We start from the raw sequence: 14,917 nt of genomic DNA, 5'->3' as shown, positions 1-14,917 counted from the left end.
TTGCTTTTACAGATGCAAATATCTTTTCTTGATTCCAGCTATTTCAGGTGTAATAAACCATATTATATGTACAACTACTCAATGATCAACCCTCTCAGCAGCTAAAATCCCTCAAATTTAATAGGACACAAGAATTTTCTCTAGTAATGATTAGAATAAATGTTAATAAAATGTTTTATTTCATAAAAATAAAATTTCTCCAATAAATCTCTTGCATTTGTAATTCCATTTAGGTGTCTGCTTCCCAGAAGACCAAACTGATATAACTATCCTTACAAGATTGTTCCAAAAATTGGAAATAATAACATAGTTCCTGGCTTTTGATAGCTAGACAACAAAGATTATCTTCCTTCAACTGTGAAACATTAGAAGGTCAGGGCTGGGCAATACATTCTTCTGTATCTGTTGAGTGCTTTAATCATACATTCCACTGTGTAATTGGGCTTCACTAGCAGGCAGTGTGAAGTTAAACTTAACAGAGCACGCCATGCTCCAAGCTATCAAATTATCTTCAGCGTCGGTAACCAGGTACATGTGTGTATGGGTGGATGGGTTAGGGGGTAGGAAATTGTCTTTGGAGCCAGATAGATCTAGAACAGATTGAATCCTAATTTGCTATGTCACCTTAGGGAAATCGTTTAATCTCTCTGTTTTCAGTTGCCTAAACTATAAAATGGGGATAATATGGCCTATCTCACCAGGTAACTGTGAAAATTAGAGATAATCTATGTATAGCATCTAGCACACGGTGTGGCCCATTGTAAGCATCTAATGAAAGGATGCGTTATTACTCTTATCGTCTGAACATTCTTTCATTCATTCACTCATTCCACAAATATATATTATGGGTCTACTATGATAGGGAACTGACATACAACAGTGAGCCAGAGAGGCACAGGCTCTTACAGAGTCTACTGGACCAGACATGACATCACGCAAAGTGTATCCAGTAATTATAATAAGAAAACTTAGACGGTGCTTCTTATGTGCCTGGCACTGTTCTAACAGCTTTATCACATATTCACTCACTCAATCCTTACACCAATCCCATGAGATAGGTACTTGCCCAAGATTACATAGTCAGTGTGGATCCAAAACCCAAATATCTGGCTCCAGAGTCTATGCTTTTATAGGTTATACTGTGTTGCCCTCTCTAAACATTTGAATCAGATTTCATGCTTCTATAGAGCTTAAACAATCCTACACAACTGTATAAAACAATCTAGTGAATCCATTGAGTAAGAAGGACAGTTATTTCCTTTACAGAAGCATAGGCACAGAAATAGCAAGTCAGTGGAAAAAGTGGAGAGACTGGCCACTGGGGACCCAGTGCCATGTGATAGCAGTTCCATCTCCCACCCCATCCCTCCATTGCTCACCCTCTAACCCAGCAGCTGTTTTCTGGCAATGGCACTAGAAGAAGAGTTGCTATAATTTCGTTTTTCATCTGACTCAGCCCTGACTCTTTCATCTACTGTAACCACAGGGCCTCTCTAGTTCCAATCAATTCTTGACCTTCAGTGTCATAATCTTTTATGCCTGCTGGAATTTTCTTGCAGAAAAGTTAAAGGAAGATCAAACTGGTATGTTTTCTTTCGTTCTTTTCTTAAGCATATCCACGTGACTGGAGGCTGAATGCTAAGTGGTTTGCTGCATGTTTGCAAAGCAAACAAGGTAGCAGTGAGAAGAGCAGACCCCGGACACTAAGTTCATTTCTTATTACAAGGCAAACACCATCCACATCTGGATGCCTGAATACAAGCAACATAACAGCAGCAGTTTGTTCCAAGAAATCTTTTAGATGACAACATACCATCATCACCATCATTTTAGAATGAAAATGACAATATGAAGAAAAAAAAACCCACCCTCTTCTAATTAGTCAAGAATGATGAAGACAAAAAATGATCATACTTACTGGGGGGCATTGTGCAAGTTTATCGGCTGCCACCAGTTGAACATTCAAGTGTTTACTTTGTGACTTTCCTCTAGATTTAATCAACCGCTGTAAAACCTGATAGAAGAAGACATGAACCTGAGGTATTGCAGATGAGTTGAAAGAAAATCAAACAAGCCAGGATCTTTTTAATGGTCTGCTTGGCCCTGAGTATTATCAGAGAGGAAATGCAGCGTGAGAAATCATATATTTAAACCTGTAATGATGTCATCTGCTTATATTGGCTCTCAGTTCCATGGATTTGATATGTTCATCCTATTCTAACTCTGTGTGCACTCTCAGAAGGAGCCTGAGTTCCCACCCTAGATTTTCCCCAGAGATTTCAAAGAGAGACCTGTAAAAATGGAGGGAGTGGACTGTACCAGGTCATTTATGTTAAGTAATACTTTAACATTATTCACCTGAATAATGTTTTAGCCCACTATCTCCATGTCAGATAAATGTCAGAGTCATTTTTTGGTTATTTTTGTCACCAATTATTAATGAGACATTTCAGTTTAATTTTAAATTAATCAGACTATTCTGTGATTGGAGACCCAGACAAAACATTTGTATTAGTATACTGCTACATGTAAACCTGTGATATATCTGTGTCTTTTGGCCACTGCTGTAACTGCATTTGGCCATATACTGCCATCTCCCGTGGCCCTTCCCCTACAAACAGTGCTAATCTATGAGCTCTATAATACCCCAGGACATAGGTGTCTGGGAACCCCTTTTCTTGCACTTAAGGACACTACAGTGGGAAGGCTGAACTGTCCTGCACTGCAGTGAAGTGCTTGAACCCCCAGCAGCTCTTTCAATCCATTCTACTGATTCTCAAAAGGCCCTAGTTTGTTCAGGGTTCCCAAGTCCACTGCACCAAAGCAGTGTCTGCAGAGATAGATGGAAGGCTAGGATCTCAGAACATTTGGAGGAGAGTACAGCTTCTTTAGACATTCTCCACCCATGAGAGGAGACTGCCATACTGGTTGGCAGTTGAATTTGTATTTAGGCACCAAAATACACTAGGAGGCACAGAGAAGAAACTGATTATTAAGACAGTACTTCCCAAGGGTATCCATTTCACATTAACTTTTTAAGAACAACATCCTTTTTTAAAAATGAAAGAACACCCAAATCAAAAGAAACCAATTTGGGGCTATTTCACTTTTATTTTTACTTCCCACAATAGCATAAAGATTCGAAGCAAATTTCCCATTGTGCTTATCATGGAATAACCACATTCTTTCAAGAATTCAACCTAAGCACAAATGTCAGGGTCTACAATGCTTCCATAGGAGATGTTTAAACAGTGATATTCTATTTTATATATGATCAACATAGATGCCTTTTTTGATCAATATAGATGTACTCTCTCAACTAGGTACAGAGTATGGGTGACACAGGAATCAACAGGATCTAAGAAATTTACCAATATAGAATTCATAGTCTATGATAAGCCAGAGTCTACTTTTCCACATCTGTCTTAATGTTTTGTTTCTATTATACACTTGCATAACTGTCTGGTTTGGGATCTACAACAGTAGATTTTAGAAGAAATGAACTATTATATTCGTCACTATCTGAAAATTCATAGAATCTATACACCGTGGGAAGATTTTAAATGTGCTTTTTAATAATCAGCAAGACGTTCTCCTTTGTCCACTAACAAAAAAACACAGAGCAAAGCACATTTTTAAAAGACGCACTTCTAACCCTTAAGACAGAAAGGAGTTAATTACCTTTGGAGATGAGACTTTTACATGAACAATAATTGGTGCTAAGGAAGTCTTTATAAGTTGCGCTGGGTGATTGATGGTGTCTGCATCAAGAACGACCAGTTGCAAAGATCTTGCCAACTCAAAGATTCTTTCAATTTCACTTTGTACTTCCGCTAAAACGAAAAATAATAAATAGATCCTGGTTATTGTTATGAATTAGTTCTTACATTAGAAAGATATAGTATATTTTCAGATATGTTGGTCTACATTACAAAATAAAACATTTAAAATTTTCATAGTCCTGTCTAATTTAAGACCTTTTCTAAATATAGACAGAGATGGGTTGAGTTTTGCATACAACCAGTTAGTAGAAAATTTTGAGATGGCTCTCTTAATTTGCTTCTTCTAGTCAACATAATATTTAGCTGTTTATATACCTACAATAATTATTTTATGTTGTTTTTGACTGTTGTTTTTTTCTAAAGAACTTTAATGTTAGCCATAGAAGCTGAAAGCACATTTAGAAAACAACTGAAATATATGTGCAAAGCAACATCACATGGAAAGCAAATTACACTGAAATATTTCTATCAACAAAGTATATACTAATATTTTGTGGACATGCTTTTTTAAAAAAAAAAAACCCACAACTCATCTGTTTTGACTGATATGCACATTTTTGTACCACTGGTTAATTGTTCTGAGTCTACCCTTAAAACTAATCATATTACTAAGTCTAGTTAGATTTAAGTATGAGAGCCAATGTACTTGTTCTAAGGCATAATTAGCTTCAGTATTAAAAAAAAAAAGTAAGGCCAACTATATTAAAACGCTGCAGTGCATCTAGATGCAAATCTATCTGGCTGGCTGTAATAGCCAAGTGACCCAAATCTGTGCATGAGTCTAGTCAAATGAAAAATCTACTCTTTTCAAATGTCTGAAGCAATCCAGTTTTTTTTTTTTTTTTAAGGAAAACAGATAATCAACATAGAACATGGCTTTCTGAAATATAAAAAAGTTTAATATATATATTTTATAAATTACCTGACTTACTGGATCATGCCCAAAGTCTGAATTATACTATTTGATTCTCAGAGAAATTAATTTGTTTTTGTTTCTGAGATACAGTTTCACTCTGTTGCCTTGGCTGGAGTGCAGTGGCGTGATCTTGGCTCACTGTAACCTCTACCTCCCGGGTTCAAGCAATTCTTGTACCTCAGCCTCCCACATAACTGGGATTACAGGCACACGCCACCATGCCCAGCTAACTTTTGTATTATTTCTAGAGGCTAGGTTTAGCCATGTTGGCCAGGCCGATCTTGAACTCTCGAACTCTCGACCTCAAGTGATGTGCCCACCTTGATGTCCCAAAGTGCTGGGACTACAGGCATGAGCCACTGTGCCCAGCTGATTTGTTTTTTATTTTTATTTTTTGGCTATAGGTGTGACCAAACAATGCTATAATCTGGTCCAAAGTACATACAGGACACAAAACTATCTAATTTAAATTATTATTATTAATTTTTAGAGACAGGGTCTTACTCTGTGGCCCATGCTGGAGTGCAGTGGTGCAATCATGGCTCACTGCAGCCTCAACCTCCTGGGCTCAAGTGATCCTCCCACCTCAGCTTGCCGAGTATCTGGGACTACAAGTGCCTGGCTAAATTTTTTATTTTTTGTAGAGACAGGGTCTCACTAAGTTTCCCAGGCTGGTCTTGAACTCTAAAGTCCAAGCAATCCTCCTGCCTTGGCCTCCTGAAGTGTTGACATCACAGGTGTCAGCCACTGTGCCCGGCCTTAAATGATCCTAAAGATGGCCTAGGGAAAAGGTAATGTTGCTCTATCCTCATTGAAGAGATAAATTTGAAGAGTCAACATATCACTTTTCATGTTATCTAATACCAATGGCCTGAAAGACTTCACATTGGTTGGAAAGGTGACTAGCTTTCAGGATATTAATGAAAACAAAGCGGGCTTATTTGTCAAATTCTTCTGAAATCATATTCTACATTTGTTAGTAATGTAGCATATTTATCCCCTTTTTTTCCTCACATGTCAGAAACAGTTTTAAAAGAAATGTTTCTTCAGAAGGAAGTGTGGAAAATAAACTCAATTTTTACTGTAGTAAATGTCAGCCTCAGGATGTCAGGGTATGTTTTCCATTTGCTGTTTTCATTAAACTGTCACTGGCTTATGGGAGCTCCTGGCCAGGACTACATGTGAGCAAGCCTATGTTTTCTTAAGCTTCAAATATGAATACGGTATTTTTGGAAGCAGCAAAAAGACATTGACGCGAACTGGACTGCCCTGGTACAAATAACCCTCAAGGCACTCTGAGTTTCTGTGTAAATGACTCAGAAATACCTGGGCCTTATTTACTCTGCACCAGCAATGAGGTTAAGTGTGGTTTCTGCCAGGAGCAAGGGCAGCCATACCTAATGCTTAACCAACACAAAACTCCTAGGCAACAGGCACTTGGGCAGAGGAAGAGAGGTGCTTGGGCAGAACGAGCCAGCAGGGATGCTGGAGAAGGCCACATTAAATACTGGGGTGCGCCCAATGTTTGGATAATATGTATACAGAAGGTAATAAATACATTTTATCTGTGAGGCATATTTACCTATATAGCTCATTTTTTTTTTTTTTTTTTTTTTTTAAAGAAAAAGATCTCAGCTGAATAAAAAACCTTGGCTACCCGGACTGATTCTCAGAGGGGTTCCAAAGAAGTTTTCCTCATAATCCTATTCCAGTCAAATGGAGCCCTGGGGAGTCATGGACTATGATGTTGGAGGACCTCGATGAACACTTCTATAAACTGACCATGACGATTTGGGCCCACCTCTCTCCAGGATCTCTGTCACAGATTATATCCCTTATACCCAAACCTGTTCATATTTCTCCCATGCTTAAAACACTTCAATGGCTCCCCAGGGTCCAAAGCAACATTTCCCAAAGTGAGTACTCTGGAACAATAATCTCATAAGATATCCTATGGGAAGAAGGGGGTTTTGTGCAAGGGATATATTACATACTATAATAGCTTCTCTTTAGAATTTCAAACATGCATTACCCTTCATATCTTCAAGGCTCTAAGAAGTCTTGCAGAGAAGAAACCCGTCAGTTTAATTCATCATTTCCAAATTTATTTGACAATGGAAAACATTCTGAATGTAACAACTACTACTATGTTGTAAAATTAACATTGCATGGGATCTGTTTTGGAGATCTCTTTAGCAAGGCACATTAGAACCCCAACACACTGGCCTCAATCTTTTTCAATCTCTTCTGTTCCTCTCAAATCTCACCCCCAACTTCCCCGTTCTAAGCATGCTATACACAAATCTACTTGTTTCTCAACAACACATTTTTGTTTACATGTCAATGTCTTTGTATATTCCTGCCTGCCTTGAAGAACCAGCTCAAATGTAACTTCTGAGAAGTCTTCTCACACATCTCTTAACCCCTACTCTTCTTTATACCCCTAGCTCTTTGTTCATAATTCCACTGTCACAGGTATTCTAACCATCTGTCCCTTCTGTCTCTTTGCCCATGGGTAAGATACTGTGTGTGGGTTATGTCTGTATTTCTTAAGTCTAGCATAATGCAGGGCACATAACAAGTGTTCAATAAACATTTGATGAAGGAATCTACAAATGTGCATTAACAAGCACACAAATGGATCACATTGTGGTTATTATAAAATTAATAGATTGCCATGAAACTAACTCCAATGGTTATAGGTTTATGACTTTACAGAGTAAAGGTAAAAACCAGGAGCTGAGATATACTTTGTTTCTTCTTGTTTACACTAACTTGCCCCCCATCCACCCCACTGACTCTGACAGCAGGTGACTGGATTGTAAGGCATGACTTCAGTGAATACGCGTGAAGCCCTTGGCAGGTGTCAATGGTTAAAGGAGTCAGACAACCTGGCTTAAGCTTTTAGTTATCTTTTAGCCTTAACCTACTCACCATACATTAGGAGTAGTTAAAAGCCAAAGACACTATAAGGAGTTACAAAATAGGTAGAAAACAGGAGAGCAGAGAATTGATGCTTGTTTGAGAAATCTTCAACCTAACTTAATGTCTTTGTCACCCATGATATTTAACTTTAGTCATTACCTAATAGGATTCACCATCAACACTGCCATTGTACCTCTTCAAGGTCAAAATACTGTGCCCTTGAGCATGTTTCCCTCTGCATGTGGAAGGCTCTAAATACAAGACTAAAGAAGGGACCACTAATCGCTGGGATCTTCCCTTCACAAGCACTGACCACTACTCTATTTGGTATGTTTAGTATTCTTTCACAAAGCAACTATCCAACAAACATTTATTAGCAATTATCATGTGCCAATCCCATGTCAGGAATACACAGATAATACTTTGTACCTTCTTTACAAATTGCACAATCTTTGGCTCAAGGTCAGTGGGTTCTTAATGTGATGTTAGGGCATGCAGTCTTGTCTTGAAAATCTTAATTTTGTTTAGTTTTCTATCATCTATAGAGCTAATTTCAACAGTTTAAAAAATATAAGGCATGGAAGAGCCCTATTTATCCTTCCTAGTTAAAACAAGTTGCCCTCAGAATATGAATGTAAAGAGAACCTTAGGAAGTCATGAGTGGACTACACCACCCTTGGCAATCGTGGAGACCATGAACAGGCTTTCCAGATGAACGATGTAATTCACCAGCACTATGGACTCGCTTCTGTGGGTGGTGATTCCATCGTCCACAGCCCTGCTCACCTATGGCTTGATGGAGCTACTCACTTACAGCCTTTTATTCTTCTCCATCATGGGGAATTTTAGGATGCTTTCCAACTGGTACCCCAGGAAAGACATGTTTAAAGTCACTGCATGTTACTAATGGTCATTGCCATTCACAACACCAAGAACACCATTATCTAGCTTTTCTTCTAAAGATCTCAGAAGGCTGAATACCTCATTTCCTTTCATGTCAGCTGTGACTCAGGTATGACAGATATCATTAGCCTCGTTGAGAAGCTGAGCAAAGCGGAGATGACTGGTTTCACGTAGTTAGGCAGGAAAAGACTAGGAGAGCCCATTGAGGACTCTTTCCACCAGACTACTAATTAGCTAATTGACTAGAGCTGAGAGGCAGCAGGCTCTGGCTACTGCAAGACTCTGCTGCCTTCTTGTCCATAGCTAGCATTCTCTTTAGGTACTCAGTGCTCCCCCATTCAGAATGGGGAACAAATTGAAAAAGACATTCACAAATGCACCATGTGTCAGCCCGGTCTGTAAGCACAGCTTGAAGAAGTACCACATTTGAACATCTTACCTAAGCTGGACCGGGTGTTCGAACGTTCAATTATTGCTCTCTTGCTGGGATTATTTAGGACAGACCTCTTAGCAAGAGAAATGTCAGCTGTCACTCTCGTTATTGATATCCTATGAATAGGAACACAGAACAGAACAAGCCAGTAAAAACGTTATGGGGCTCTCCAAGTGATTTATAACCACAGTACTTAATAACCAATTTACATACTACAGGGGAACCACAGTATAATAAACATTGGCCACAAGTATTTTAAACAGGCTCTGGCTAGTATCAGAATGCAAGCAGAGCAGAATGGAGGAAGGTTTAAACTGTTTCACATACAAAAAAACCTACTCCAGTAAAAATGTTCTTCCTCCATTACGGCCTGCCTTGCTGAATTCCCTTTATAATACACACCATACCAAGAAGGAATCAAAACATATAAATAAACCATGCTCTTTCTAGGAAGCGGCAATACAATTTGCCACAGTTCATAGTTGATTTGCTCTTGAACAAGACCTTCAGGAACTACAAATGCTTTGCTCTGGCATTTAATGATGCCGGAAAGCTGGGAAACCCTCTTCATTTCGATTATCAAAGACAATCTACCAGTCTGTGGCTAAGTTGCATTCTTTTGTGATACACACGTGATTCGTCACAGGCCCAAAGGGATACTTCATTTGTAAGAATGTGAAAAAATGGTTTTATTTTCTCTGCATGCATAGGATTCTTCAGCATATTTGCATATGACTTTGAATGCATACGGTGGGCAGTCATAAGGCACTCTAGTTGAGAGCAATGTGAGTATTGTGCCAGGATTTGCTAAGTTAGAAAGTATCCTTCGGTCATGCAAGAGAAGAATAAACCAGGGCCTGGCACGGTGGCTCATGCCTGTAATCCCAGCACTTTGGGAGGCCAACATGGGTGTATCATTTGAGGTCAGGAGTTCAAGACCAGCCTGGCCAACAAGGTGAAACTCCGTCTCTACAAATATACAAAAACTAGCCAGGCACAGTGGCACATGCCTGTAGTCCCAGCTAGTTGGGAGGGTGAGGTGGGGGAGGTCATCTGAGCCCAGGGGGCAGAGGCTGCAGTGAGCCGAGATCACGCCACTGTACTCCAGCCTGGGAGACAGGGTGAGACCCTGTCTCAAAAGAAAAAAAAAAAAGTGAAGAATAAAGCAAAGACATTGCAAATAAATGCAGAGGGGCATCTATTTGCATATGATTTATCAAATGAGAACATCTGCAACTTACAATTTAAAGACTATTTTAAACTGAGACTTCTCAACTTCCAATTATCCACCAGTAGAATTCAAAGCTTGCCTCTTTAAGCCACTTACTGTCACCATGGGCCTTTCTCCATTCTCATCTTCACAGCTTGGTCCCCAGAAAGGAGACAAGGAAAGTAGCACCCCTCCCCTTTTATACTCAGTTAGTACACCCATTCTCTTCTGTTTTCAAACTCTTTGGGGATTGAAGCAGGAAGGAGGGTAGAATTATCAACAATTACTGAATCATATGTCATCTCATACCTGTCTGGGGACAACACTGCCAGCACTGTCAGGAGACTGTACCTGATTTCAGTGACCTAAAGCCTTGGGGAGAATTTAAAATAGTCCTTTCCTCAGATGGTTGGAAATCATTCTTTAAAACAACAGTCTGTGCAAAAATTCTGGTGCCATTTTAAGCAAAGCACTGCTTGCCTGTGTCATTATGTTTATATGCTGTGGGTTGTCAGGAAGTTTTCAATTCTTAAATTTTTAGAACTGTTAAACCCTTTTCATTATTTGATGCATCTTCAAAATTGTCTCCCACAGAAACCAAGAGTTTTTGCAGATACACTTCAGGGATTGTTCTGAGGACTAAAGGTAGGTTCAGTGGGCTCCAGCTTCACTATCCTCAGTGCCAGGTAAACATGTCTGCATTTCTGTTTTCTGCATTGGGGCTTTATATATGATTTCGCTATAAAAAGCTGTTCAACTGCTAAAAGACACTGGAAAACATTGGTGTAACAACTTTTTCATCTTACCAAGAGGGAAACTGAGACACACACAGAAAGCTGCACATGGTTAGTTACAGCTCAGGTCTAAACCAGCCCCTGGGCATCGGGCCAGTGCCGAGTCACCTGACTCCACCATTCTCTTACAGTTCAGTGTTCTACAAGCCCAAATCTCCAGCTATGAGTCAAGTGGTCAAGCACAGATGCACAGTCAAGTCTTTGCCTTGCTCTGAGATAGTGAGAATTTAAACCAAGTTGAGGTAGAGTAAACCCACACCTGACTTTCTATTACTCCAGTTGGCCACTGCAGCTTTCAGCCATGAAGTCTCATAGGCAGCTCCTTCCCTTTCCAGAATAGGGTTTGTGTGGTTTTATTTTTTTAATTTGATTTTTTTGAGTCGGAGTCTTGCTCTGTCACCCACGCTGGAGTGCAGTGGTACAATCTTAGCTCATTGCAACCTCCACCTCCCAGGTTCAAGCGATCCTCCCACCTCAGCCTCCCAAGTAGCTGGGATTACAAGCATGTGCCACCACACACAGCTAATTTTTGTATTTTTACTAGAGATGAGGTTTCGCCACATTGGCCAGGCTGGTCTCAAACTCCGGACCTCAGGTGATCTACCCACCTCAGCCATCCAAAGTGCTGGGATTACAGGCGTGAGCCACCATGTCCGGCAATGTGTGTTTATTTTTGTGTTGTTGGGTTTCTGGTTTATTTAAGAATGGAGCTGCTGGATAGAAACATACAGGCATGTTTCAGAGCAATCCAAATATATGATGAGAGAAAAGTGGGTGGGTTTAGGGACAGAATTCAACTTTCTAGACTAAAGATTTTTGGACTAATGATGTTTGGAGGGCCCAACAACCCACAAAGTTGAATTCTAGTCTGCTTAAGTGAAAATCAAATTTTCTAGTTCCATACAAACAAGAGATTCTTGGTTCTTCAAATCTGAAGGGATTATCATCAGATCCACACTTATTTTTTTCTGAGTTATAAAAGCACTTTTACAAAGCTATTTTCAAACACGACCAAAGTTTGAAAAAATTCAGAAAAAAACTGCTTCATATGTTCCAAAATACAGGGAAAGATACAGACAATAAAGGGCACGTTTTTCTCATTTTATTTGCTAATACAAGTTAATTTGCTAATACAAGTTATTGATTAATAAAAATACACATGCATAAAACAGAGCACAGAAGAAGACAGGCACAGCCCTAGAAAACCTTCGGTAAGACAAAATAGGAGTTTCCCTTTTCTGTGCAAAGATGCTTACTATTATGAAAACCAGACACAAAACCCAAAATTCTTTTTTATAAAAGGCTCTCCAGAAAAGCAATCACATTCACAACTAAATACTATCTAGCTTATATACTTTTTTTTTTTTTTTAACTTAAAATGGTATCCTTTCTACTTCTTTTCTTGCTATGCTGAGACCCCCTGGTCTCAGCTAGCCCGCCTAGCTTCAGCATTCCCATGTACCTTGTTTGGTATACATCTCTAAAAAGTTCCCTTGGAAAACTTTCTGTGACTTGCTGGCCAGTAGGTAATAGACTAATAGGAGTTTAGTTCCCCAGGAGACCGGATGTAACAGCAAATGTTCCTGAAAACTAGCAAACATCATTCCCTAAATACCGTAAATCTGAACCCCAATTGTTGCTTACTTCCACTTTAGAATTCATCCTAACTGCTGCAATCCATCATGAGTTGTGAGTATTAGTTTTCTGTGATTTTCTGTGGAAAGATATTACTCTCCATTATGACAGATTCATTAAAAAATAATTTGTATTTCCACGCTGGTAACGTAATAGCTGTAAGATCTGTCTATATTCTATCCTTGCTACATCCAATATGCAGCCCAGACAGTATAATAATTTTGGAAAACTTCTAGTATTAGTAGGGAAAAGTGTTCCAAAGAATGGAACAGTGCACTTTCAGGAGAATGGAAAGGCACAGGAAGACCCGAGTATCTTCCTGGATCTTTCTCTTAGTAGTTGCTTGAGTCATTCCATCTTTTGACCTCAGTATCCTAATCAATAAAATGATAATAGTAGCTTTGCCATAACTATCTCATGGGATTGCCATTAAGAGCAAATAAGGTTATATATAAAAGTGCATTCTTAAATAATTATTCATAGTGTCCTCTGTTAATAAACACACATATAATGTACACAAGGCAAACAATTATTGGAGATTTAAAGACTTGAAGGAGATAGTTTCCTTATGTCCTACTCTCAAAAGTGGGCAGTCTACCACGAACTCTCTCATTCCCAGAGTCCGTGAAATGTGGGTGAGAGAATCAGGTCAGATACATTGTACTCAAAACCTACTAATTTAAATATTCAAGTTTGACACTCAAGTGTCCAATTAATTATTACTGGTGTTTGAGTGGCTGTTTATGAGTCTGCATTTGAATAGAGAACAGTAGGAAGAATGCATAGGAGAATGAAATTGATTACGAAACAGAAATTGCTGCTGTTCTTTTTCCATTTGTTGACTGCAATTAGAAATTATCTTCATTCTTATGTGGCTTGGTTGCCTTGTGATAGCACCAATTGTTCCCATTTCTTTTTATTAATAAATACTATCTCTTTGAGTCTCCCTAAGTTGTATGTTTAGCTTCTTTTCTTTCAAATTCTTTCTCAAGCCCTTTTTTTCCCTTTATCTGTTCTTTGGCTAAAAGCGTCCTTTAGTTTGAGATCCTGTCTGTGTAGGTTATATGATGTTCATCTCAGATTTTTGGCCATGATCATTATCAATTACAAATTGTCCAATAAATGTCATAGAGTTGATCTGATCCAGTTGTCAAAAGCCTAAAGTAACAACTTTTTTTTGCGGGATTTGAAATGATTGGCATAGATCAACAAACTGCAACGGGTTTGACTGCTGGCTGTTCAGCCTGTGAATGGTAGATTCAGCCAGCTGAACAAACCTCATCCAAACGGGTAATCCCCAATTAATATTTGTGGTGTGAAATGAAGAGAGAAGCTGCATGCCCGTTGTGTATCCACTGTGTCCTCGTCAGCACAGGAATCATTGCTTCATGTGGATATTCAAAAATACAGAGGGCGCTCAGGAACTATTTAGTATTGTGTTTTTCTTTTTCTTTCTTTCTTTTTTTTTTTTTTTTAATTGAGACAGAGTTTGGCTCCCGTTGCCCAGACTGGAGTGCAATGGCATGATCTCGGCTCACTGCAACCTCTGCCTCCCAGGTTCAAGCAATTTTCCTGCCTCAGCCTCCCGAGCGGCTGGAATTACAGGCATGTGCCACCACGCCCGGCTAATTTTGTATTTTTATTAGAGACGAGGTTTCTCCATGTTGGTCAGGGTGGTCTCGAACTCCCAACCTCAGGTGATTTGCCCACCTCGGAGTCCCAAAGTGCTGGGATTACAGGCATGAGCCACTGCGCCCAGCCTAGTATTGTGTTTTTCTTACATGTATTACAGTTAGGCCCCACAATAGCAGCTATAGCAATAAAATTGTATAATAAGTAGCTCTAAACTGACTCAAATAATTTCTAAGGTATCAAAAAAATCCCAAGTTTATGATTCTGCAATAGTCAAACTGTTGGACTTTCATCCAATTCGTTGAATTATTTTCTACTAAGATCTGAAAAGCAGATTAAAGAAGAGAGCCTCGTAGCCAACCAATCCCTTCTTTGTACTTTCTGAAAAATAATAGGAATTTCTCCTATTTTGTCTAACGTACTGCATCCATAGCCCATGAAACACAGAGTAGGTTTCCATTAGAACATATTGCTTATGCCGTGTCACTGTGCTAAAGCCTTCCTTGTCATTGTTTTCTTGGCTGGTTTCAATTAAAGACTATTTGTTTTTTTCTCTCCTTGTATCAATTGGTAAAACATAATGCAGCATGATGTTATAGCTCAAAACCTAATGATATTCCCCATGAAGAAGACATGTCAGAGTCAGTGTGATGCTACCAGCGAATTTCTTTCTTATCAAAGTCTACA

At 39.1% G+C, this 14,917-nt stretch overlaps 1 protein-coding gene across 7 annotated transcripts in view; it reads right to left on the bottom strand.

The window, feature by feature from the left end:
- CACNB4 (calcium voltage-gated channel auxiliary subunit beta 4) overlaps positions 1–14,917 on the bottom strand; it is a 283,651-nt gene that overhangs the window by 17,599 nt on the left and 251,135 nt on the right. For 6 of the 7 annotated variants that reach the window (XM_032755717.2, XM_032755718.2, XM_058442015.1 and 3 more), the window contains 3 exons: positions 8,966–9,075; positions 3,682–3,833; positions 1,919–2,014 (listed from right to left, as the gene is read on the bottom strand). In XM_032755717.2, the coding sequence (XP_032611608.1) occupies positions 1,919–2,014; positions 3,682–3,833; positions 8,966–9,075 (358 nt within the window). The remainder of the gene's footprint in view (positions 1–1,918; positions 2,015–3,681; positions 3,834–8,965; positions 9,076–14,917) is intronic. The other variant, XM_032755722.2, reaches the window with a different exon arrangement.

This window comes from Hylobates moloch, unplaced genomic scaffold (genome assembly GCF_009828535.3).
Source record: "Hylobates moloch isolate HMO894 unplaced genomic scaffold, HMol_V3 SCAFFOLD_1, whole genome shotgun sequence".
NCBI classification, from domain to species: Eukaryota; Metazoa; Chordata; class Mammalia; order Primates; family Hylobatidae; genus Hylobates; species Hylobates moloch.
The sequence above is the reverse complement of the archived record's forward strand: the minus strand, read 5'-3'. Positions and strand labels throughout refer to the sequence as shown.